Source organism: Prionailurus bengalensis, chromosome D2, assembly GCF_016509475.1.
Source record: "Prionailurus bengalensis isolate Pbe53 chromosome D2, Fcat_Pben_1.1_paternal_pri, whole genome shotgun sequence".
Taxonomy (NCBI): domain Eukaryota; kingdom Metazoa; phylum Chordata; class Mammalia; order Carnivora; family Felidae; genus Prionailurus; species Prionailurus bengalensis.
Genome location: NC_057351.1, coordinates 58,367,430 through 58,391,669, shown reverse-complemented (window position 1 = coordinate 58,391,669; position 24,240 = coordinate 58,367,430). Strand labels below are relative to the sequence as shown.

Below are 24,240 nucleotides of genomic sequence, written 5' to 3'. Positions count from 1 at the left end.
GTTTACAGTCCAGTTAATCAGTAAGCCAGAATCAGTGAAACTACCCAATCTGGGGGAGTACAAAAGCCTTTCAAAAGGTTTCCCTGGATTAGGAAAATCAGAGAGATGGGGGAGGAGAGATGAGTGGCTATCCCAGAGCTACATAAATAATTTCCAGCGTTGAACGGGACAATTCTGAACTTCCGTGCCAGGTGTTGTGGCACTGGTGTTTACTGGCGGGAAACTAGGAAGAGCTGGTTCTTGGCCCTTGGATTTTGACTGGTTGTTGGGAGAGGTGGAGCCCATTTTAGTGGGTCTCTTTGAAAAAGCCTGTCAAGATGTCAGGCCTGCTCTCAGTCTTCTTCCACCTCCTCCTTCTCTTCAAGTTGGTTGCCCCAGTGACCTTTCGCCACCACCGCTATGATGACCTTGTGCGGACGCTGTACAAGGTGCACAACGAATGCCCCTACATCACGCGGGTTTACAGCATCGGGCGCAGTGTGAAGGGGAGACACCTCTACGTGCTGGAATTCAGCGACTACCCTGGAATCCACGAGCCCTGTAAGCCCTGAGCAGTTCTTGGAGTGTATGGGACAGGACCCTTCCCTGACAAATCCAGTAATTGGGGCTGTTTTCTGGGGAAGTCCATGGACCCCTCCACCTATAAAGTATCACCTCTTCCTCCATCTGTGCTAAATATTTCCCCACTTAGCCCTCAAATTGCTCCTGCCTCTGGGGAGCTACAACCCCAATTCAGGCTCTAGTCTGTTCCTCCTTTGGAGGTTCTGTTTGCTCAAGACCTTAATGCTAAAAGGTGAGTCTTCTTCCCTCCTCCCATCCCAGCCCCCCTGCCTTCCCTCCCATTACCCTCCTTTCTTCCTTGCTGTTATGCTGCCTTTAACCAGTGCTTCAGGAGACATAAGCAGAAACAATCAGCTCTTCTAGTTCTGTCAGGAAGCCTCACAGGGTTTGGTTTTATCATTCTCTTTGGGGAATGACAGTATGATACGTATGGGATCCTGGAGATAGTTTGAGGTCTTGGGAATTGGTTTTATGCACTGCAATACTTTTTGTTAGTTTGTTTCTATTATAAAAGCAACCTGTATTTAGATTAAAATAGAAATTAGATATGGAAACAAACAAACAAAAAAGCTCACGCCATAATCCCACCACTCACAGATGATCATTGTTAACATATCGATGCATATCCTTCCAGACTTTTTTGTATGCATGTTTAACAACCCCCCCACACACATACACATATTTTTTTATAAAAATGGAATCATAATAGAACAGCTTTTCTCATTTCATAGTCTTTTATAAGTAATATCCATATCTGTAAATGTACATCTTCATCATAATTTTGGCTGCATAATATTCATTGCATGGTTGTATTTAACTGTTCATTGAATGATGGGCATTGAAGTTGTGTCTAATTTCTCATATCTTGACTTAGAGCAGTTGTGACATCCAAGTTATGTCTGTTCCTCCTAAACACTGTCAGTTTCAAATCTCTCTCATCCTTTCCACTTCCACACCACCCACACCAGGCAAACATCATTGCAACCTGCCTATATCATCACAGTAGGTTCCTGACTCTTTCAACCCCTACCTGCCACCACTCTCTAAAACTTCCCTTCAGCACACAGATGCCAGAATACTTTTCCCAAATATTTAATCTTCTCACTCCCCTGCTTAAAATCCTTTAGTGGCAACCTCACACTCAATGGATCCTGTCTGTGACAGCTTTAGAATGTTACATGGCCAGTGAGGAGGGTATGGGAGGGGGGGCACTGGCTCAAGGAAGTCTATGTCATTAAATGAGGATAAGGACTTTGCTTTGAAGCCACACTTGCATAGAAAGCACCATGTTTTTTGGGGTGTGTGTTCATTGTGGAAGCTTGTGGGTACTAGTTTTAGGGCTAGCCCCTCACTCCATGCATTCAAGGCCTTCTTGAAGCTCTTTCATACTATTCCAGCCCTCACTAATCTCTCTTTTCTCTGATGCCCTATAATTTAGCTGTTAATCCATTCATTCCTTTCATGCATTCATCATTCATTCCACAAATATTACTGATTATCTAGTACTGATTATCAATTACTGATTGTCTATTTTGTAGACTCTGAATAGACAACAAACAGGATAAAACAAAGACACCTCCCTCAGGGGCCTTAATTTTAGCCATGTAAGACTGGCAACAAATGGGTAACTAAGTAAATACATATTAAGTCAGATGAAAAAAAGTGCTATAGAGAAAAAATAACCTTTAAAAGAGAGAGAATGCCATAAGCAGGAGAGGGGGTTGTTGCTGTTTAGGAAAAGCTGCTTTTTCGAGGTGAGTTTTGAGCATGTGATGGAGCATGCCACGCTGTAACTGGAAAGTCTTTGCAGACAGGAAAGAACAGGAGTGTGCTTGGTGTGTGTGAGTGCAAGGAAGCCCCCGGTGGCTCCAGCGGAGTGAACAATGGGAAAGCAAGGTCAGGGCAGTATGGTTGGGGATAGGGCTCCTAGGCAGGAGATCAGGTAGTGCCTTATAAGCCTGTGTAAAGATTTTGGCTTTTAGAGTGAAGTGAGAAGCCACTGGAGGGTTTTAAGCAGAAGAGTGACATGATCTGACTTAAATTTGTAAAATTAAGTTTTCAACTGGGATGATTAGGAACTGTTATGCCATAACCCAAGTAGGGAAAGCCTGCTTTCTTGTGAAAACACCATTCTTAACCTGAAAACACTTGTTTCTGAGAAGCACCAGGCTACTGTGAATGCACCTGGGCTTTGGCCTCCATCTTATTAAATAACTAGGTGACCTCCAACAGGTTACTCAGCTGCTTCCGCACCTCCATCATTCTGGAGCTAATGATGCCTACTTCACAGGTTTTCTGTGAAGATTAGGAGTAATGAACACAGAAGGGGCTCCATGGCATGGATTTCTGTAGCATTTATGATTGTAATTTGTTCAAAAGGGCCTCGGGAATCACTGGAAAAGACCCAATGGAAGCATAAGATTTTCATGTGTTCATTACGCGAAGAGAGGGAAAAGGTCCCTGTGCAACGTTAGGAATCCTTGCCACTTGCAAACTTTCCCCATCCTCTCTCTTCTCGCGTGTTCTTGTCGCGCCTGCAGTGGAACCGGAAGTCAAGTACGTGGGGAACATGCACGGCAACGAGGTGCTGGGCCGCGAGTTGCTGCTGCAGCTGGCGGAGTTCCTGTGCGAGGAGTTCCGGAACGGGAACCAGCGCATCGTGCGGCTGGTGGAGGGCACGCGCGTGCACATCATGCCGTCCATGAACCCAGACGGCTACGAGGTGGCTGCCGCCCAGGTACTGAGCCCCGGGGCGAGAGCCCTCGGGGGAGTCCGTAAAGGCATCCGACCAGTCCCGCTGTAGATGCCACTGTGCAATAGAGAAAAGGCCGGTGGAAATACAACAGTGTGCAGACCCGCTTCAGCGCTGTGGCTCCCTAGGCAGTGAACGTGGGCTGCCTCCACACCTTTCCGGCTGACCTCCCGGTTTTGTTGTGGGGATCAATGAGGCAATATCTGTGACAGTGCTTTTTAAACTGGAAACTACTAACCAGGTGTGAAGGGCTCTTGCAAAACCTCCTTCCCTCAATTTTTAGCTTCTTACTCTAAATACTTTTCTCCCTGCCATACTACACTTACCGTTTGCATTGGGCTGGGGGGAGGGAAACAAAACTAGCTTGGCCCAGAATGGCGAAGTCAGGGGCTAATTCTAGATTCTTCATGCATTTGGTTATATTTCTTTTTTTTTTTTTAATTGAGGTATAATTTACATACAATATTATATTAGTTTCAGGTGTACACCATAGCGATTAGACATTTGTGTGCTTTGCTAAGGGAATATTTTACTATATTTATGTACGACTTTTTCCTCTAGTATCATACTCAGCCTTTTAATTCTTTATTTTAAATATTTTTTTTAACATTTATTTATTTTTGAGAGACAGAGAGTGGCAGAGCATGAGCAGGGGAGGGAAAGAGAGAGAGAGAGGTACAGAATCCGAAGCAGGCTCCAGGCTCTGAGCTGTTTGTTAGCACAGAGCTGGATGCAGGGGCCCAAACTCACTAACTGCTAGACCATGACCTGAGCTGAAGTCAGACACTCAACTGACTGAGCCACTCAGGAGCCCCAATTCTTTATTTTAGAGTTACATTTTGCAGGGATCTGCGGGCTTTTACTGTATTTCTTGACGTAAATTCAAAATGTCAGTGTGCCTAACTTTAAATCAACGATTTTGTGTGTGTGGCTGTGCATCAGAATCATACCTGAAGATTTTTTGAAATATAAATTCCTAGCCCCGCACCCCCCCCCTCATCTACTAAATAGAATTTGGGGGGAGGGGCGTGAAGCCAGGCATCTGCTTTACAAAATGGACATGTTCCTTTAAAAGCTGTGCTTAATTCAATCTGGTTTGTTTGGGGTTTGGGGTAAAGAATTGTAAATTAAAGAGGTTTGTGGTTTTTTTTTCCAATTTAAAAATATGTTTATTTGGGGTAGTCTTGAAATTTTTTTCATTTTTAAAACTAGATTTCACTACTTTAAAAAAATTTTATTTTATTGTGGTAAGAACACCAAAGATGAAGTCTTTGCTCTTAACAAAATTTTAAGTGTACAACACAGTATTGTTGACTATAGGTACAGTGTCATATAGCTAGTCTCCAGAACTTATCTATCTTGCTCAACCAAAACTTTAGGTACCTTCATTAGTAACTTCCCATTTCCTCCTCCTCCCAGCCCCTGGCGACCATCCTCCACTCTGATTCCATGAATCCGACCACTCTATCCCGTACAAGTAGAACCATGAGGCGTCTGTCCTTTTGGCCCATCCAATTTTTAACCTACTTAAGAATAGTGCTGGGGAGGTAAGTAGAGGCAGGGAGGAGAATGGAACCAAGATGCTGAATGAAACACAAATTTGACCCTTGCATTCTCACAGCTTCCTGCCAACACAACTCATCAAATGAAAAAAGAAAGCTTTGTTCCTCCACTGGAAAATCAGAGAGGTGCACATTAACATCTTCAGGCTTGAGTTTCCAAAACAGCAGGAAAATTTGGAAGAGATGTGGGGGAGACCTCCAGCCTGGTTGCTTTCCTTCTATTGAACCTTCCCTATATTGCAGTGGAGAAACCAGAGAGCCTCAGACTTGCCCACATCTCTTGTAGAATGAAGTGGGGTGAGGGGAAGTGGGGGAAATCCCTGCCAGCCTTGTAAATCCTAGAGCCATCTCTGGGGAGCCAGTCACCTCTGCTCACCTGCTGTGTACTTGTTCAGAGGGAGCAGAGCTTGAACCCGAGTGCAAGAGAAGCCTAATCAGGTTCTCAGACTTCCAGAACTACCTGCCATACCCAGAGGAAACCTGTCTGCAGGGCTATACAGGGAAGACCTGCCTGGCCACCAAACTTTAAAGCTACCTGTAGGTAAAACAGAATAATCTCCCCTTCCTCCACCCCACTAAAGATTCCCAAATTATAATCCCTAGAAACTGTGCATATGTTATGTTACATGGCATGGGAGAATTAAGGTTGCAAGTGGAATTAAGGTAAAATAACCATCTGACTTTAAAATATCCTGGATTATTTGGATGGGTCCAGTGTAATCAATCACAGGGGTGCTTTAAACGTGGAAGAGGGAAGCAGAAGGCCACAGAGAGCTTTGAAGATGTCGTGCCAAGGAATGTGGGTGGCCTCTAGAAGCTGGAAAAATCAGGAAGCAGATTCCCTTAGAGACCTCAAAAGGAACACAGCCCTACTCGTGTCTTTATTTTAGTCTTATGAAACCCATTTCAGTCTTCTGACCTCCGAAACTATAAGATAATATGCTTGTGTTGTTTTAAGCCACTAAGTATGTGGTAATTTTTTACAGCAGGAATAGGAAACAAATACACCACCTACCCTGTTTATGGGAACTTTCTGTTAAGGAAACTCTTTACCTGCAGCCTAACTAATGATCTGATGTGAGTGGCAAATCAACTAATAAGTAAATTAATGTAACTGTTAATATGGACAGTTGTGAGCTACATTGATATGAATGAGCAAGGAGTGAAAAACTCCTGGAAGCGTGATGAAAACCATTATCTCATAGAAGTGAAAAATTAAACCCCAAACTGAAAAATCATACAGATATTTTATATCAGAGCAGAATGAATTAGGGAACTTAAAGTAACTTAAAAAAAAAAAAAGTATGTTCTCAACGAGATATAAGAATAAAATATGAGCAGAGTGCCATGAAAAATAGAGAAATCTAGGAACAATAAAGATTTTTTTAATATGAAAATGGTAGTGCATCTGTGAGTGTTTAGCTTAGCACATCCATCCATTCACCCCACTTCTAGGAACTGCTACTAATTTGGGCTCCACCCTTTCCATCCACAGGGCTCCAGTGAACACTCCTCCCCTTCTCTAATGCCATACAAAACATTAAATGGCATTTCAGTTTTGTGATGGCCTTTGAACATATCACTATTCTGCCACTTTATATACTTTAATTATTTACATATATATCTATCTCCCCATATCTATTATGAATTCCTGGAAGGTAAGCATAACATCTCATTATCTCCCTTCCTAGTGTCTTTCAGAGGACTTTGAGTAGAGATGCACTTAAGTAAATGTTGATTGGCTAAAAGGATGAATGAATGAGTGAATACATGACCAAATAAATGATAACAAGCTGAAGTGTGAGCAGGGAAATAAAGGAATGCAGGAGGTTGACATTGATGAGAAGAAAGGTAAACAAGGATCCTAAATTTAAAAAAAAATAAAAAGAGTGGGGGTGGTTTCCATGGTGTAGCCTCTTTGGAAACAGTTTAGCATTTTCTGAAAAGGTTACAGATAGACTTCAATTATGACCCAATAGTTCTACTAGTTGGTGTCTACCCAAGAGAAATGAAAACATACATCTGTACAAAGACTTGTACATGAATGCTTATAGCAGCGTTATTCATTGTAGCCAAAAAGTGGAAATGATCCAGATGTCCATGTACAGGGTTGAGTAGCACCCTCCCCAAAATTCGTGTCTAACCTAGAACCTCTGACTGTGACTTTATTAGGAAATAGAGTCTTTACATATGCAAGCTAAGGTGGAATCATACTGGCTTGGGGTGACCAACTCAGATATGACTGGTGTCCTTCTAAGAAGAAAGAAATCTGTACAGAGACACCCATCAGGGAGAAGCCCTGTGAAAATGGAAGTAGAAATTGAAGCAATACATCCGTGAGCCAAGGAGTGTGTCAAGGATGGCTGGCAGCCACTAGGGGCTGGAAGAGACAAAGAAGGACCTTCTTCTAGGGCCTTTGGAGCATATGACCCCGTTGATCTCTTGATTTCAGACTTCCGGACTCCAGAACTGTGAGAGAATACATTTCTGTTGTGATGAGCTACCCAGTCTGTGTAATTTGTTTCAGCAGCCCTAGGAAACTAATAGTCTATTAATTGGTAAGTAAACCCAAATAATGGAAAATTATTCAGCAATGAAAAGGAATGAAATACTGACACATGCTACAACGTGGAGGAACCTCAAAAAACATTGTGTCCTGTGATAAAAGCCAAACATGAAGTGTGTGATCCCACTTACTGAAATGACCAGAAAAGGCAAATCTAGGGAGACAGAGAGTGATTACCTAGGGCTGGACTAAGAATGAGGAGTGATTGAATGGGCATGAGGTCTCCTTTCAGGGCGTTAGAAATACTTCAAAGTTTTATTATGCTGATGCTCACACAACTCTTCTCAGTGGGAACTAGAATTCATTGAATTGTGCACTTAAAATGGGTAAATTTTATGGTATGTAAATTACACCTCAATAAAGCCATATTTTAAAAACAGGGGTTCCCATTATCTTGAAACGTCCAGTCTTGTCAGAGTGTCTCCTGGGATCTCTACCATCGACACGTGGTTTACAGGGAAATGTGAACCCCACTGCTGGGACTTTGGATAAATTAATGGAGAAAATGGTGCATCATTTGATAGATTAACTTAATGCGCCCCCCCCCCGCCCCCCGCCAAAACTATGCAGTGTACTTCAAATATAGGATCCAGTCTGAAATCTTCCTTTCTCGTTTCTCCATTTTCCTGCTAGGGTGCAGACATTTCTGGATACCTGGTTGGCAGGAACAACGCAAATGGAGTGGACCTGAACCGAAACTTCCCCGACCTCAACACCTATGTCTACTACAATGAGAAACACGGAGGCCCTAACCACCACCTGCCCCTCCCAGACAACTGGAAGAGTCAGGTAGGAGATGAAATGTTCATGCCAAAGCGGGTAAATGAGCTTCTGGAATCGCTTCTCGCAATCTCCACATCAATTAAACAAGCACGAATTAAGCATCCACTCAACTCTGTGTTAATCTGTGTAGAGCGGCAAGAACTATATCTTCCGCTCTTTGTATTCACTCTCTCCCCCAGCAAAGAGGCCCTCCCAGAGCACATGCTGTTTGATGTTAGTGGTAGCGAAGTGAAAGCGGTTATCATACCATTGTGCAGTACTTTACCATTTTACAAAATGCTTACTTAGCCAGTGTTTCAGCTGATCATTGTAATGCTGTGAAGTGAACATACGAAGCAGGGCTGAGATCCGTCCCTGGCTTACACCTACACAGCTAGTAATTGGTGGACTCAGGATTAAAACCCAGGCCTTCTGATTCCTAAGGCAACATTCTTTCTACCACATTATCCCATCAAAAGAGGACTCTAGCATTCTGTAGATAAATCTCTCTTACATGTGATGAACTGTGTGCTCACCAACAATTAGCTACAGAAGGAAGCTCAGGCAGCTCACTCCTACAGTTTTCCTCTGCCCTTTCTGTCTAACTCTCAGCTGCTTTACCTTACTGTCATTTCCCTTACTCTCAATCTGAGGAGCCCAGCTGATGCACCCAGGCCTGGAGGCCTGGAATGCCACCCATAGTAATGCGAGTGCTCCTGGGAATAACCACTGTGATTCTCAGAGCATTCCCACCACCACCCTGTTCCTTCTACTGTATAAGGTACTTTAAACATTCTATTTGTGAATATTTAAACTTAGAGATTGCAGGTATAAGGCTTTCTATTGGGAGTTTCCAGAAAGAATAGTCTCAGTTTTTCCCCCTTGAAAATGAGGCAGAGTCATTGCTGACAAGTTTAGATTTCAGATAGCAACTATGCCCTTGGCTCAAGTAAATAATAAGTCAAAACTAACTTCGTAGTAGTTGGCATATCTAGCCGGAAGGATGTCCTGATTTATTAAACTTGTCCAAGTAAAATAAGGTAATTGAGCCAATAGTAATTAGACTTCCACTGGCTCCTTTTTCTCCATATTAGAAGAAAAAAAGGCAATGAAAAGTAAGTCTTCTTGCTCCTGATGGGAGAGGAGCAGTGAGAAGCTGGCCTCGTGCTGATGGATGGTGGCTTAGGACATGGAGAAAGGGCTGCTTCAAAGGATCTGAGCCCTGGTCACAGAGCAGGACTGGTGCCTTTGGTATCTTATCCATTTTGATCGGGCAAGACTCAACCCTATTCATCCAGTCCCTCAGGAATGGCAAAGATGGGGGCCTTCTCAGCTGACCGCTAGTCCAAGGGGAGCCATTAACACATTAACACCACGTAACCTCTAAGCAAATCCATCCTGAGAGGAGGGAAAACACTGAAGACTGTAAATTATTTACTTATACTGCAAATCCAAGTAGATTCACGGCTTTCTTTAGAATGCTGTCACTCACTAGGAACATAATATGCAATCAAGAGGGTGGAATTCAACTACTTAGGCAAGACTGGCCCGTATCATACTATATCTAATCCATGAAATTTGAATATGACCACAGGAGTGTGTTCTACTTGTCAACATTACAGCAGATGCAGTAGTGTAAAGAGGAGGTTCAAAATCATTTGTGTCAACCAGCTTCCCAGATGTATTTACTAGAGCCCTTAATATCTGCAGAGGTGCTTCAGAAGCCACTGGAGCAATGGGTAAATTGGAGAATCCCTTCCTTGTTGTCAGAAAGAAGCCAAGCCGGGGCCCTGAGCTCTCCAGCCATGCCACCCTCTTCAGACCTCTCTCTCTTTCTCTCTTCTCATCCAAGAAGAAGTCATAACTTATTAATGATAGAAACAGTACAAAATTCCAAACCAAGCTGCAGCTGTTCTTTTGAAACACCAAAAAAAGTTTCTTGTTTTCAGATGGTTACATTGTTAATTCCGTAATAGCATTTACAACGTCATTACTGTTGCTCTTCAGGGCTGGGACTGCCTTTGCTCTTGACACATTTGCTTGTGACGTGACCAGTTCTATGTCCTTAATTGCCACACCTATTTCATCAACTTCTTCTTTACTCTGCTCTTGTACAGTTGGAGTCTGTGTGTCTTCTTGAATGCCTGAGACAGCTTCATCTTGAACTTTCAGTTTCTCAGCAGCCGTGAGTTGTGCCTGCTGAGATGAGTCCTCAATAAGAGACTTTATTTATTTTTATTTTTTTTTTAACGTTTATTTATTTTTGAGACAGAGACAGAGCATGAACGGGGGAGGGTCAGAGAGAGGGAGACACAGAATCCGAAGCAGGCTCCAGGCTCCAGGCTCTGAGCTGTCAGCACAGAGCCTGACGCTGGGCTCGAACTCACAAACCACGAGATCGTGACCAGAGCCAAAGTTGGACGCTTAACCAACTGAGCCACCCAGACGCCCCAAGAGACTTTATTTTTTATAGCAGTTTTAGGTTCACAACAAAATTGAAGGGAAGTCCAGGGTCCCCATATACTCCCTGCTTCCCATTGTTTACATCCCCCAGCCAGAGTGGTAATTTGTTACATTTGATGAACTACCTTGACCCATCATTGTCACCCAAGTCCATAGTTTACATTAGTGCTCACTCTTCATGGTATACATTCTATGGTCTGTGGCATTTGTCCACTGTTACAGTATCATATACCATAGTTTCACCTCCCTAAATGCTCTCCCTTTAGCTACTTTGTATGTTGGGATTCCACATCCCAATTTTAATGTCATTTTGTTACAGTATCATATACCATAGTTTCACCTCCCTAAATGCTCTCCCTTTAGCTACTTTGTATGTTGGGATTCCACATCCCAATTTTAATGTCATTTTGAAAAAGAGTCCATCCACTTCATTTTTTATTTTTATTTTTTTAAGTTTATTTATTTATTTAGAGACAGAAAGCAAGTGAGCATGAGTGGGGGAGGGGCAGAGAGGAGGAGAGAGAGGGTCCCAAGCAGGCTCCACACTGTCAGCATGGAGCCCGACACAGGGCTCAAACCCATGAACCGTGAGGTCATGCATGACCTGAGCCAAAATCAGGAGTTGGATGCTTTAACTGACTAAGCCACCCAGGCATCCTTCCACTTAAATTTTTCAAACTATTATGCAAAAGACCAGAGTTTTCCCATCTCCTCTTCTCATATCCAGGAGGACACTCTTTGTTTTATTCAGACGTACTATCCTCTCGGGCCACTTCCTGACAAACTCATTTGGATGGCACCTCCGGTTGCAGCTTCACTGCCAGCCCCTCGTCTGTCCACAGGTGGAGCCCGAGACTGAGGCTGTGATCCACTGGATCCGCTCCTTCAACTTTGTTCTTTCAGCCAATCTCCACGGAGGAGCAGTGGTGGCCAATTATCCATATGACAAGTCCCTGGAGCATCGGGTCCGAGGGGTGCGCCGCACTGCCAATACCCCCACACCCGATGACAAGCTTTTCCAGAAGGTATGCAGAATGGCAGCTTGTCCGGCCAGAGGAATGTGGGACTCAGGAGAGGATTTAGGGGGTCTGATTTACGAGGTTATGGTAATATGGCTATGTTAATGAAAAATAGACCATGTGCATGAAAAAATGTTTACCTAATAGTTCAAATAAAATCAAGAGATTAAAATCAACAGATTATTGTATAGTTAATATATTAGTAGTAATGTATAATTAATACAAATAATAAACATTAATTATCAATTCATCAATTAATGAATTCCATAGAGGATAACACCAGTTATTGCTTTGCAAAGAAAATAGATTACTATAACTTTCTCTAGTAATCTCCTTTTTCCACTGTTATAAAGTAGCACTAAAAGGGAATTATAGAGATTCCGCATATATTCCTCTTCCCCCAACACACACCTCTCACACCTAATATATACAGTATTCCCGCTTTATCCATGGGAGATGTGTTCCAAGGCCCCCAGTGACTGCCTGAAGCTGCAATAGTACTGAACCCTATATATAATTTTTTCCTATACATACCTGAGACAAAGTTTAATTTGCAAATTAGGTGCGGTAAAAGATTAACAATAATAACTAATAATAAAATAAAGCAATCATAACAATATATTATAATAAAAGGTATGTGAATGATATGCTATAGTTATGTATAAGTTATAATAAAAGTTAAATGAATTTCTCTCAAAACATCTTACTGTGTTATACTCACCCTTCTTGTGATGATACAAGATGATAAAATGCCTATGTGGTGAGATAAAGGGGAATGACTTTGTGACCTAGTAGTGTTAGGCTACTACTGACCCTCTGACATGTTGTCAGAAGGGGGATCATCTGCTTCCAGACCCGAGTTGACCACAAGTAACGGAGACCATGGGTAAGAGGGTTCTACTGTAATTCTTTTCATGGTAAAGGCCTATTTTACTTGCTCCTTGTTTTATAAAATTAAGCTAGAATATGGTACACCTAGAAGGGAGTTTATATGTCACCTTGTGTCACCCCTCACTTTGCACTTGAAACTTATCCCCAGGCAGGTGGAAAAATCAGAACACAGTTCTCCTAACTCTAGTCCAACACACACACACACACACACACACACACACACACACACACACACCCCTTCTCCCTATGCCTGCTGGTATTTTCTTTCACTAAAGCAAGTAATGAGTTGTTTATACAGGGTGGAGGTTCGTGGTATCACCCTACTTCTAAGTGTGAGCATTGCCGAGGAGTCGGGAGCACTCAGGTCGTTCTCCACCCGCTCTACCCGCAGCTGGCCAAGGTGTACTCCTACGCACATGGATGGATGCACCAGGGATGGAACTGTGGGGATTACTTCCCAGACGGCATCACCAATGGGGCCTCCTGGTATTCTCTCAGCAAGGGTAAGAAGAGTCCTGGGTACAACAGTGCTTTAAGTTGAGGTGGAATAGGGCACATCTCTCCTAAATTATCACTTTTTCTCAGGGAAACAACAAGAATACTATAGAATTTTGCATTCAAGTAGAGATCTGAGCAATGGAGAAGTCTTAAGTTGGCATTTAATGTCATGTTCTGATTCTTTAAAATGAAGGTAGGGATACCTTGTGGTCCTTTATTATTTTTTGTTTTTAATTCTTATTTTATTATTTTTTGTTATTATTTATTTGTTTTATTTGAGAGAGCGAGAGCAGGGGAGAGGCACAGAGGCAGAGAGCGAGAGTCCCAAGCAGACTCCATGCTCAGAGTGGATGGAGCCCAATGCAGGGCTGGATGTAGGGCTTGACTCGAGGCTCAATCCCACGACCTTGAGATCATGACCTGAGCCGAAATGAAGAGTCAGACACTCAACCAACTGAGCCACCCAGGTGTCCCACTATGTGGTCCTTTAAAACTTGTGGTTTACATAATAGATTAGGGCATAGGAGGGAAATATTGTAGTCAAGTGGTTAAGAGTACGGCTGTAAGGGTACATTGGGTTGAATCCCAGCTTGCCCATTTACCAGTTATGTGGCTTCAGGGTAATTACTTAACCTCTCTGCCTCTTTTTCTCATCTGTACTTTAAGAATAACAATACTTGCATTATAATTTTGATGTGAATATTCAATAAAACAATGTACATAAAGCATTGGAAATGCATGGCTTATAGATGTTAGGGTCTTTTCTAAGTAGCATGGAGGTATGCCTCACAGAGCAGCAGATGACCAAAGGAGCTGGCCTAGATGCCAACAGTTCCTGTGATATATGCTCTCTGTGCCCTGTCTGCCCATCTCCTGTGAGCTGGAGTTTGCCATGGACATTGGCCACTGACAGCATAGCAGAAACCTTGAGCAAGAGGCTTCTCTCTCCATTCTCTGGGCCTTCCCCATCACCAAGAGGCAAGAAGTCTGTTTATGAACCTTTGGTAGACAGTGACCGTAAAGATAGGGAAGAGACTGAAGCAGAAAGCCAGGTTCTTTTAGGCATCATGTTTTAGCAGCTGTCTCTCCTATCCTTTCAAATCTGACCTGGACAGAGCCCAGATAACAGAAAGCTCCCTGGTAAGGGTTGAACTGATGGCTGGTTCTATGGAAAGTGGGAAGGAGGAAGGTTAAGGAGTCACCATGTACTGGGAAGTGGTAGACTTCTTGTGGCTGACAACTTGCTTGAACACAAGGTAAGAAGATGTTATTGAACTTTATTTTTTTTCGTTTGCGTTAAGAAAGCAATAGGTGCCCCACACACAGTTTAAAATCTCAAATATACTTTTCCAAATTGTTCTTGTTTTTTTCTCCCCTTTTCCATCATCTGAGAAAGCATGGTCCATGCTTCCACTGAGAATCATTGCCCCAAAATAAGCTGATACAATTCCAAGGTTATTCAGTTCATTAAAGTGATTGTTCCAATAGTGTGGTCTCTGGACCAGCGTCATTGGCATCAGCTGGGAACTTGTTAGAACTGCAGATTAGGGGACCTCACCCCATACCTAAGGCCCAGAAACCTGTATTTGGCTGGACACAGCCTTCTAGATTATTCTGATGCAGAGAGAGATCCAATGTAAGAGGTCACAGTTGTTCTTCAGCTTTCTCCATTCTTTCTACAACAGCTGCTTATGTTCATTAACTTAGAGCAGGTAAAAGTTGATTAAATGAATAGTTTTTAACCCAAACACATTTGTGATATAAACACCACTCTAATGATCAGGAACATACTAAAAAAATAATTGATTCAATTGAATAATGTAGAAGATAGATGCAGACAAGCATTAGATGGAAGAAAACTATAGCTGCCTTCTGTTTTTTCAGGGGCCTGTTTTCCTGAGTTAACTGCTCTCAGGTTAGTGCAGCAGTCTCAGATAGGAGGAGGGTTGTGAAAACAAGATATCTATCTCATCTCTAAGCTCCAGGGTCTGAAGAACATCATCACCCAGAGAGAAGATCTGTCCCCCCAGAATCAGTACAGGTGCAGTCTAATATCAAGGCATGACTAAAAGCAGACGTTGGAAATGCTAAGAAGGTCAAGAAGTGAATTCAAGCGTTGAGATGGAGAAAAGGAGAGGATGGTGATAACAAAATGGGCATTTATGAAGAGAGAACTGGGAAATTGGGGAAAGATTTTATGGAGGAGAAAAATAAATGGAGATCAAGAGGTAGAATAGAAGGTCACAGAGGGGTAGGGTGGTGGTGGTGGAGGAGAAATCTTGGTTAACAACAGTGGAGGTGGGGAGCGCCTGGGTGGCTCAGCTGGTTAAGCGTCCAACTTCGGCTCGCATTTTGCAGGTTCAAGCCCCATAATCTCGCAGTTTGCAGGTTCAAGCCCCATGTTTCTTGGGCTCTGTACTAACGGCTCAGAGCCTGAAGCTTGCTTCAGATTCTGTGTCTCCCTCTCTCCCTCTGGACTTCCTCTACTCACGCTCTTTCTCTCTCAAAAATAAATAAACATTAAAAAAATTTAAAAAAAGAAAAAAGAGTTGAGGTGGGGCATTTGTGGGATCTTGGTTTTGCAGATCCGCTACCGCTCTCTTTCCCTCAGGAATGCAAGACTTTAACTATCTCCACACCAACTGTTTTGAGATCACACTGGAACTGAGTTGTGACAAGTTTCCCCGCCAAGAGGAATTACAGCGTGAGTGGCTGGGTAATCGGGAAGCCCTAATCCAATTCTTGGAACAGGTAAAATCCTATTCTTTAACTTTCCTAGTTACAGAAAGAGATGTGTTTTCTGAAGGTAGCAAGGGTTTTTGTGAGGCTCAGTGCTGACTTCTGCTTTGACTCCGTACAGTACGTCTGGGCTGCTTCTTCTGAGCCATTTTATTCACTCAACATTATTGAGCACAGTTATCTGTCAGAAACAGTACTGTATGCTAGGGATTATGGGCAGACAAATTTCCCTGCCCATATATAGCTTATGTTTTAGTTGGGAGAGATAGACAATGAACAAAATAATAAAGTACATTTCATAACATGTTAGATGCAAAATGTAGTGAAGAAAACCTTATGGAGAAAATGAATTGAAACGGACACAAAGGAGGTGAGGGAGAGGATCATGCAGCTGTCTAGGGGAGAAGGGGCTCCCTGATGTGGGCACAACAGGAAGTGCTAGGCCCCCAACAAGCGGTTGTTAGGGAAATGCAGATCAATTACACAATGAGATACCACCTCACACTCATTCAGATGGCTTCTATAAATAAAAAAAAAAAAAATTACAATAAAAGACAGACAATAGCAAGCGTTGGCAAGGATGCGGAAAATTGGAACCCCTGTGTGTTGTTGCTGGGACTGTGAAATGATGCAACCACTATGAAGAGCCGTATGTGGTTCCTCAAAAATTACTAATAGAATAGCCTCTATGATCCAGCAATCCCACTTCTGAGCATATATCCAAAAGAACTGAAAGCAGAATCTCAAAGAGATATTTGCACATCTTTGTTAATATCAGCATTATTCACAATAGCTAAAAGGTAACAGCAACCCAGGTTGCAGCCCAAGTGTCCATTGATGGATGAATGGATCAATGAAATGTGGTAGGGACATAAAATGGAATATTCTTCAGCCTTAAAAAAGAAGGGAATTCTGAGACATGCCACAACATGAATGAACTCTGAGGACATCATGCAAAGAGAAATAAGGCAGTCACAAGAAGACAACTATTGTATAATTTTACTTACATGAAATGTCAACAGTAGTCAGTTCCATAGAGATAGACAGTAGGCTAGTGTTGTGATTTGCCTTAGATTTTCTCAGGGGTCACCTTGCTCTGTTGAGAAGAGATTGTCGGGAACAGGAAGACAGAGAGACCAAGTTAATCAAGCGGCTGTTACCATAATCTTTGTGAAGATCAAAGGCAAAAATGTATGAGAAAGCTTTGAGGACTCCCAAACACTGGATGCCTGTTTTGTGGTCCTAACTGTGCCCTGTAAACTTTCCTACAGGTACACCAGGGCATCAAGGGAATGGTGCTTGATGAGAATTATAATAACCTTGCGGAGGCTGTCATTTCTGTTAGTGGGATTAACCATGATGTCACTTCGGGTAGGTGGCCACTGCTTGGTGGAGTGAGAGGGAAGCCTTCATGTCCTCACCTTTTTTCAGCATATCAGGAGGCCAGTTTGTACACCAGCGAGACTAGCAAGGGTGTCAAGGACACTGGGGGTAGGGACAGGAAAGGTGATAGAAACAGGGACAGGGGAGCACCTGGGTGGCTCAGCCAGTTAAGCATCGACTCTTGATTTCAGCCCAGGTTATGATCTCATGGTTCGTGAGTTCAAGCCCCAATGCAACCAGAATCCTCCATACCAGTGGCTGGACCTGCGCTTAGGGATCAAACCTTGGGCATCCCTCAGAACTTCAGGGCTTGCTAGATTTTCATACCCTATTCATGCACAGGCAGGGAATGTCTTTGAAACATTCCAGCCAATCACTATATATTGAATACCGCTAATTCCACCAATAAGAGCCCACTTCCAACACTCACTATGCTAAATTAACAAATTACTCATTTCACTACTGAAGAAACTCATTGCCAATATTCATTATGCTATTTAGAAAAGCATCTAGTATTGATTACAAATAAACATAGCTGAAGCCCTAGTCATAGCTGTATCTGGAATTGGGCCTTTATGATACATGCTATCTAACCATTCTTGGGTGTAAGTTCCCAGTTAAGAAAATGACAGCCCCTGGGGTGTAACTTACACTATCCAAAATATGGATGATAATTCACTGCTTCTGCTAAAGTATTTTATTTTATTTTATTTTTATTTTTTTATTTTTTTTCCATTTCAAGACTTTAAACTCTTTGTACATTAGTGCAATAAATATGAAAATTAACAGTTGCTTTTTGGATATTGGGAGTTACCTTATTTCCACTGAGAAGGGTCAGTTGATTTTACCTTGGTGCCTAAAGAGTCCAAAATGTATGTACCTACCCCTCCTGGTACACCAAAGGAGGGGTGAGAGAAAATGAGAGCAACCTTTCTCCCTTCATCCTGAAATGTTGCCTAGAGTGGAAACTGGAGGCTTCCGTAGTGCCTGCTACTGTGATCGGAAAGATCGGGCCAGAGGCCCCATCTTCCGCCAGATACTCTCGGTAAAGGCAGCGCTGATATTACCAGAAGTAAGGCTTAGGACTCTTGTGTCTGCTAAAGTATTTTAAAAGAAATTACAGGCATTTAAAGGGGGCAGAGAAGATACTGCCTTATTATTTATTGTGTGTCTCATTCTTTTTTAAACTTATTTTTTATTTTATTTTTTTGAGAGAGAGATGGGGGGACAAGCAGAGGGAAATGGAGAATCTTTTTTAATTTTTTAAGTTTTTTAAATTTATTTTGAGACAGAGACAGCATGAGCAGGGGGAGGGGTAGAGAGAGGGAGAGAGAGACTCTCAGTCTCCACACTGTCAGCACAGAGCCTGACGCGGGGCTCAAACTCATGAAACCATGAGATCATGACCTGAGCCGAAACTGAGAGTCATAGGCTTAACCAATTGAGCCACCCAGGCACCCCGGGAGAGGGAGAATCTTAAGCAGCCCCGCAAGGAGCCTGATGTGGGGCTCAAACTCATCATGACTTGAGCCAAAATCAAGAGTTGGAAGCTTAACTGACTGAGCCACCCAGGCGCCCCTGTTTCATTCTTAATTGCATTTACTATTTCAATTATGCATTGCTATACACTTAAATGTTAAAGGCATGGTCACAATTGTTTCTAAAGAGATACAAAGTCATTAGCCAAAATGGTATATCCCTGCCATAGAAAAATAGGCTTTCTTTTGAATTTTATTTTCCCCTTTAGAAGGCGATGGAAGGGGCGCCTGGGTGGCGCAGTCGGTTAAGCGTCCGACTTCAGCCAGGTCACGACCTCGCGCTCCGTGAGTTCCAGCCCCGCGTCAGGCTCTGGGCTGATGGCTCGGAGCCTGGAGCCTGTTTCCGATTCTGTGTCTCCCTCTCTCTCTGCCCTTCCCCCGTTCATGCTCTGTCTCTCTCTGTCCCAAAAATAAATAAACGTTGAAAAAAAAAATTTAGAAGGCGATGGAAGAAATATTAAAAATAGGATTCTCAAATCAGACCTACAGTGGTCATTTAGTCCAGCCCTCTGACTCAATATAAGATCACATACATACAACACCACTGACAGCTGGCTTTCTAACCCAGGGCCGTCCTGTCCATTAGTGCAGGACCATGGCCATCAGTTCAGACTGTGCACTGCACAACTGTGTAGCTGTTCCAGGGATGCTCATTCAGTCTCTGTTTAAGTGCTCACGATTTCACAAAGCATCCATGTCTTTTTCAATAGCTCTGTTTGTCACAGCAGTTTTTCTTCTTTCTAGCAAAATCTTCTTCCTACAGTTTAAACTCGTAGTTCTCATTCTTATTTTTTTAGGTAGATGTCATTTCTTCACAGTGGCTTTTCAAACATTGAAACAGAAGTTTCATGTAGTTTCTTTACCACACAAAACATTCATAGATCTTTCAGCATATCTCCCAGTGACCCTTCGCTGGACATGAGTTTGTTTTAAAATACAGGGTCTAGAATTAAACACACTGCTGTGCTCAGTACAGAGCACAGTGAAACTTCTACTTCCCATGAGCTGAGAAGCCCACGCTCTTATTACATAAAATAGTCTAAGATTCTTTCAGATCTTAGCCAGTTTCATCATGCTATTAAAAAAAATTCAAGCTTGTGGTCAGCTAAAACCCTCAGATCATTTGTCTTGTCAAGGCCCCAAATGGCAGATTTCTAATCAGCAGACTGAGTTCTATTCTTGTAACTTTTAGGTGACCATGGCGATTACTTCCGGCTACTGCTTCCAGGTACCTACACTGTCACTGCCACAGCACCGGGGTTCGACCCAGAGACAGTGACCGTGACCGTGGGTCCTGGAGAACCAAAACTGGTGAGTTAGGCTGATGTTCACAGAGCACTGTAAAGATCACTTACACAAAGTCACAAACAGCCTATTGCATGTTCTAATCACTGCTGAGCTTCCCTGTTTCACTTAAAAAAAAAAGTTCATTGCTCTCATATGCTTATTTTTTTTCTGTCATTCTCCTATTATATCATTCCCCACTTCCTTTGGCTTTTTCTCTTTCTTCTGTTTCACATAGCATAGTGATGAAAAGCACTGTCTTCTTCTAAAAAGTACTATCTTCTGTCCAGAGAACTTGGACAAATTACCTAATCATTCTTCCTCAGTTTCTTCCTCTGTAAGTTGGTGTGAACAGCACCTGCTTTATAGAGGTTGGAATGGGAAAGTGCACATAAAGTATTTAGTACAGTGACTTCCACAGGGAAAGTGCTCAACAAATGCTCCTTTATAATCCCACAGACCTTGCCCAGATCCACTCCCTTAAATTGCCTGCTCTGTTCGTCAACTAGGACTACCACCAGATGGCACTCTGCCCCCTCCTGGTGCCCCGTGTGCCCAGCAGTCTTGCTTTCCACTCACCTTGGCCAAAGAGCCAGCTACTCCCCGGTATTCAGCTGGCCACAGCTGGCTTTTATAGGTAGGACGAGAAGCAAGGAACGTTTTTGACCTACTGCCTGGACCTTTTCAGCTTTGGTCATATTAGATTAAGATCTCAGAGCTGAAGAAGCTCAGAGGTCATGGACACTAGTCCTCAGATTTCTCAAGTGAGGAAGAGGTAATGAGGCAGTTCTATTTAATGAGCACCTACAGACCTTGTTTCCCCACAGGTCTGCTCTTCTCTGGGGCCTCCTTGCTCTGTCCAGTTCCTTCTCTGTACAACCCTAGAGCCCAGCAGACCCACTCACCCCTTTCTCTGTTGACTCTGCAGTCAAGTAGCCTGTTGTCCTCAATAGTTATAGGTACTATTTACTGAATGGTTCCTATGTATGAGACACTATATGAGAGCTTTCCAGAACTATCTCATTTAACCTTCACATCCCTGTCAGGGACACGTAAGTCTTCCCTTTTATGGCCAAGGAAACAAACTTAGAGAAGAAACATGCCCAAAGTCACACAGTGAGCGAGTGGAGCCCCCGTTGGAACCTCTCTGGGGCCTTCAGGGCTGCCGTCTTAGCCAGTGTGTTGAAGAACCTCATGCTAAGCTCACAACCTGGGTGCATAACCCAGGTTTTAACACGAGGACCCAAGTAGAGAGTTCTTTATGTCCTCTGAAGAGTCCTCTGAAGTTTCTAGATAGTTACCCCTTTCCCCTCTCCTCCTGCTAGTCCTAGCTCGTGCCCCTTATAAACTACTTCCACTTACAGATCAGGCAGCTCCCACTGCAACCTGTTATCTGGCCCCAGTTTCTCAGCCAGCTTTCTCCCCGCACCAGCCTCCAGCCCTTTTCTCCTTCTCCCCCAAAGTCAAATGGCTGATAGGCAGCCTCACGGGCGGATTCCGCCCTCTTCAATGCCAGGTGCAAACGACTGCGAAGCCTCTTAAGTAATCTACTTCAAAAGATGTCACTTCTTTGTGATATAGCCTTTCAGTAAATTAAGATAGCCCATCATTATGTCAAATATACCCCAGAAAGGGAAAAAAAAAGTTGTCTTTTGGACATGATACCCAGAGGGGAAAACAACTAAGAATCCATTTGCTGATCACGGTAGAGCCACTTTCTCTTTTCATTTTTCTAAACAGAGATCCATCTGGCCAAGGGAAGAAAAAAGAAAAAAGGATTATTTACTGGAGGGTTTTCATGTTACAGTGAAGCCTCTTTCACACCATCTCCCGGAGTCCCGTGTCCTCTTTGCTTTTCCCCACAGCCTGCCAGAGGTCAGCTCCTTTCCTTGTCCTGCCCTTCCTTTATTTTGCTGGCTTCTCCCTCTCTCTCCCTCTCTCCCTCTCTCCCCCCCTCTCTCTCTTCCCCTCCCTCCCTCTCCCTCTCTTTCTCTCTCTTTTTCCTATATCTCTGAATTACTATATAAGAAATGGTAATGATGTAATTAGCTCTGATTTCCTCTACTTTGGGGAACTGGCAGAAAAGCTGGCTATGGGTTTTCGTGGAAGGGGCAGAAAATGACCCCATGGAGAGCTTGCGTGCATGTTTTTCAACTCCCAGCTGGCTTCAGCAGCTCAGACTGTTCCAAGGCCTGGAAGCCAGGGATCCCTCAGGGGAATGTGGTTAGAACACTGTGCCACTCCCTCCTCCTAGGAAGGTTCCACAGTCCGCAGACCTACACTTTTCAGTCAGAAGCATCTTCACATCTGCAGGCCACAGACAGAGGGCAGGTTTCAGCCTTATGCCAGAAAGGACACATTCACTGCACATGGAAATTTGGAATTTAAGAATCCATATGAATAATCTGTATCATCTCTACTATCTATATTTTCAAGCAATTACGGCAGCAGGTTTAGATCTGAAGATGTGAGGTATTCATTGGCATGCCTGAGCACAACACCTGTGATTCACACATCAGCATGAAGGGGATTATTATGGAACCATCCGTCATAGCTCTGGTCCTAAGCAACAGTATCAGTGAAATTGTTGTTTGAAGTGTGGATGTCATTTTCTTCTCATACTTATAAAATAAATGTATATTAAGTTCATCCAGGTATACCCTATGTCATCACCAGTGATTATGTACCTCCTCTTGGGAACGTTAGCCAGGCTGGATGCCGTGGTGCTGCTGTGGCCCGCTGCTGTGCTAATGCTCCCTAGTGCCCTGCCCTCAGGACCTGGAAGTGTGGTCAAACCAGGTCCAAACAGGTTCTTCCCCAGTTGGAATTCCAGGAAATGGAAAACTGACTCCTCTCCCCACCTAGTTGCTTCTTTCTTTCTTCCAGGTTAACTTCCATCTCAAGAGAAGCATCCCTCAAGCAACCCCTACGAGGAGAGTTCCCAACCCAGGGCACGGACGCAGAGTCTTACCAAAGAAAGTGCAGCCCCGGGTCAGCTAGGGAAGAAGATGAGGAGACGAAGCGGCCCCAGAGAGTCCCTGCCTGAAATGCACAGCGCTGGGGTGACACGTTAGAAAGGCTTGTTCCTGCTCTCCCATCAGATGAAGCATGCTTTCTATTTTATTATCTGGGACATATTTAAATATAAACATATTCACGACAATTGCAAATGGTCTCTGTTCCCGGGGTTAGCCCTCTGATGTGGCGGTGCACACACTGAGCAGGATTCAGTAAGATTTCCCGATTCTGGGGCTGTGGTTTGCATCCAGGAGGCTCCGTGCCAGTCCGTGCTGCATCTGGAGACCAGCTCGGGCTGATTGGCTGCTTTGCCTCCAGAGTCTAGCACCGAGCCTGCAACATAGCAGACGCTCAAGGGAGATTTCTGAATGAATGGCCAAAAGACTGAGATGATTCGTCACTGATGTTGTTCCCATAGCAAGACCGGGTGACTAAGTCTTCTGAAATCCCAGAGGACCATTTCAGCAATAGCCAATAGTTTCTTAATAAGAAAAGGATTTCACAGGCAAATACCTAGTCCCGCTGTGACTCACTTTCGTACGTGGCCGTTTTACACAACATACATCTTTCAGAACATTCTCTGGGTTTGTAAGTATAATGTAGACACCTCTATGGAATGGCTCTGTCCTGTCCCTGTGCCAACAGTACCCAGCACTGTCCACCCCGCTGAGTTCCCCAGAGCCCATTTGTGCTAAAAATGTTACTGAGGAAGAAGAAGTTAGTAAAGGTTTTGAAGAGATGTGTAGTCACAAGCACATAAGTTCATAAGCTCCCTCTGGGCATGTTGGGGTTCCAGGTCCCTTGTGCCTGGGGCTTGGTGAGGGTTCTTCCCCATGCACCCCATTTCAGAGCTCATCTCAGGGCAGGTTCCAGTTTCCTCCATTTGTTCCATGTCCTTCCGCCCCTCCTACCTCCCCCAACCCCGGCCTCTAACTAACTAGCCAACTAACTAACATCGAGTGATTTAGCGCTTCTCAACGAGTACTCCCACCCCCAGCAGAAAATAAGAGGTGCTTTCGCTGGGACGATTCACCCTCTTCAGGAGGCCAGTCAAGACTGGGATTAACACATGATTTATTTTTCTGTTACTTTGGCCATCTCTCAATCTGTGGTCAAAAAGAAAATAGAAGAAAATGTATCTTTTCCCATTTAAAAAGGAATTCTCAGGGTGTCTGAGTAGCTCAGTTGGTTAAGCGTCTGACTC

The 24,240-nt window shown here is 43.5% G+C and overlaps 1 protein-coding gene across 1 annotated transcript; it reads left to right on the top strand.

Annotated features, from left to right (window-relative positions):
• Positions 1–23,181, top strand: CPN1 (carboxypeptidase N subunit 1). Its single transcript, XM_043597239.1, has 9 exons — positions 1–540; positions 3,102–3,298; positions 8,075–8,230; positions 11,509–11,691; positions 12,968–13,079; positions 15,686–15,825; positions 17,085–17,184; positions 19,927–20,045; positions 22,905–23,181. The coding sequence occupies exons 1-9, from the start codon at positions 318–320 to the stop codon at positions 23,016–23,018; spliced, it is 1,344 nt and encodes a 447-aa protein (XP_043453174.1). The 5' UTR covers positions 1–317; the 3' UTR covers positions 23,019–23,181.
• Positions 23,182–24,240: the final 1,059 nt, after the last annotated feature.

What these genes read in the sequence shown, in the direction of transcription:
- CPN1 (XM_043597239.1), top strand. Translation starts at nt 318, where the DNA reads ATGTCAGGCCTGCTCTCAGTCTTCTTCCACCTCCTCCTTCTCTTCAAG. An exon ending in ACGAGGTGGCTGCCGCCCAG is followed by an intron (nt 3,299 to 8,074) that starts GTACTGAGCCCC and finishes TTTTCCTGCTAG; the next exon opens with GGTGCAGACATTTCTGGATA. An exon ending in CAGACAACTGGAAGAGTCAG is followed by an intron (nt 8,231 to 11,508) that starts GTAGGAGATGAA and finishes GTCTGTCCACAG; the next exon opens with GTGGAGCCCGAGACTGAGGC.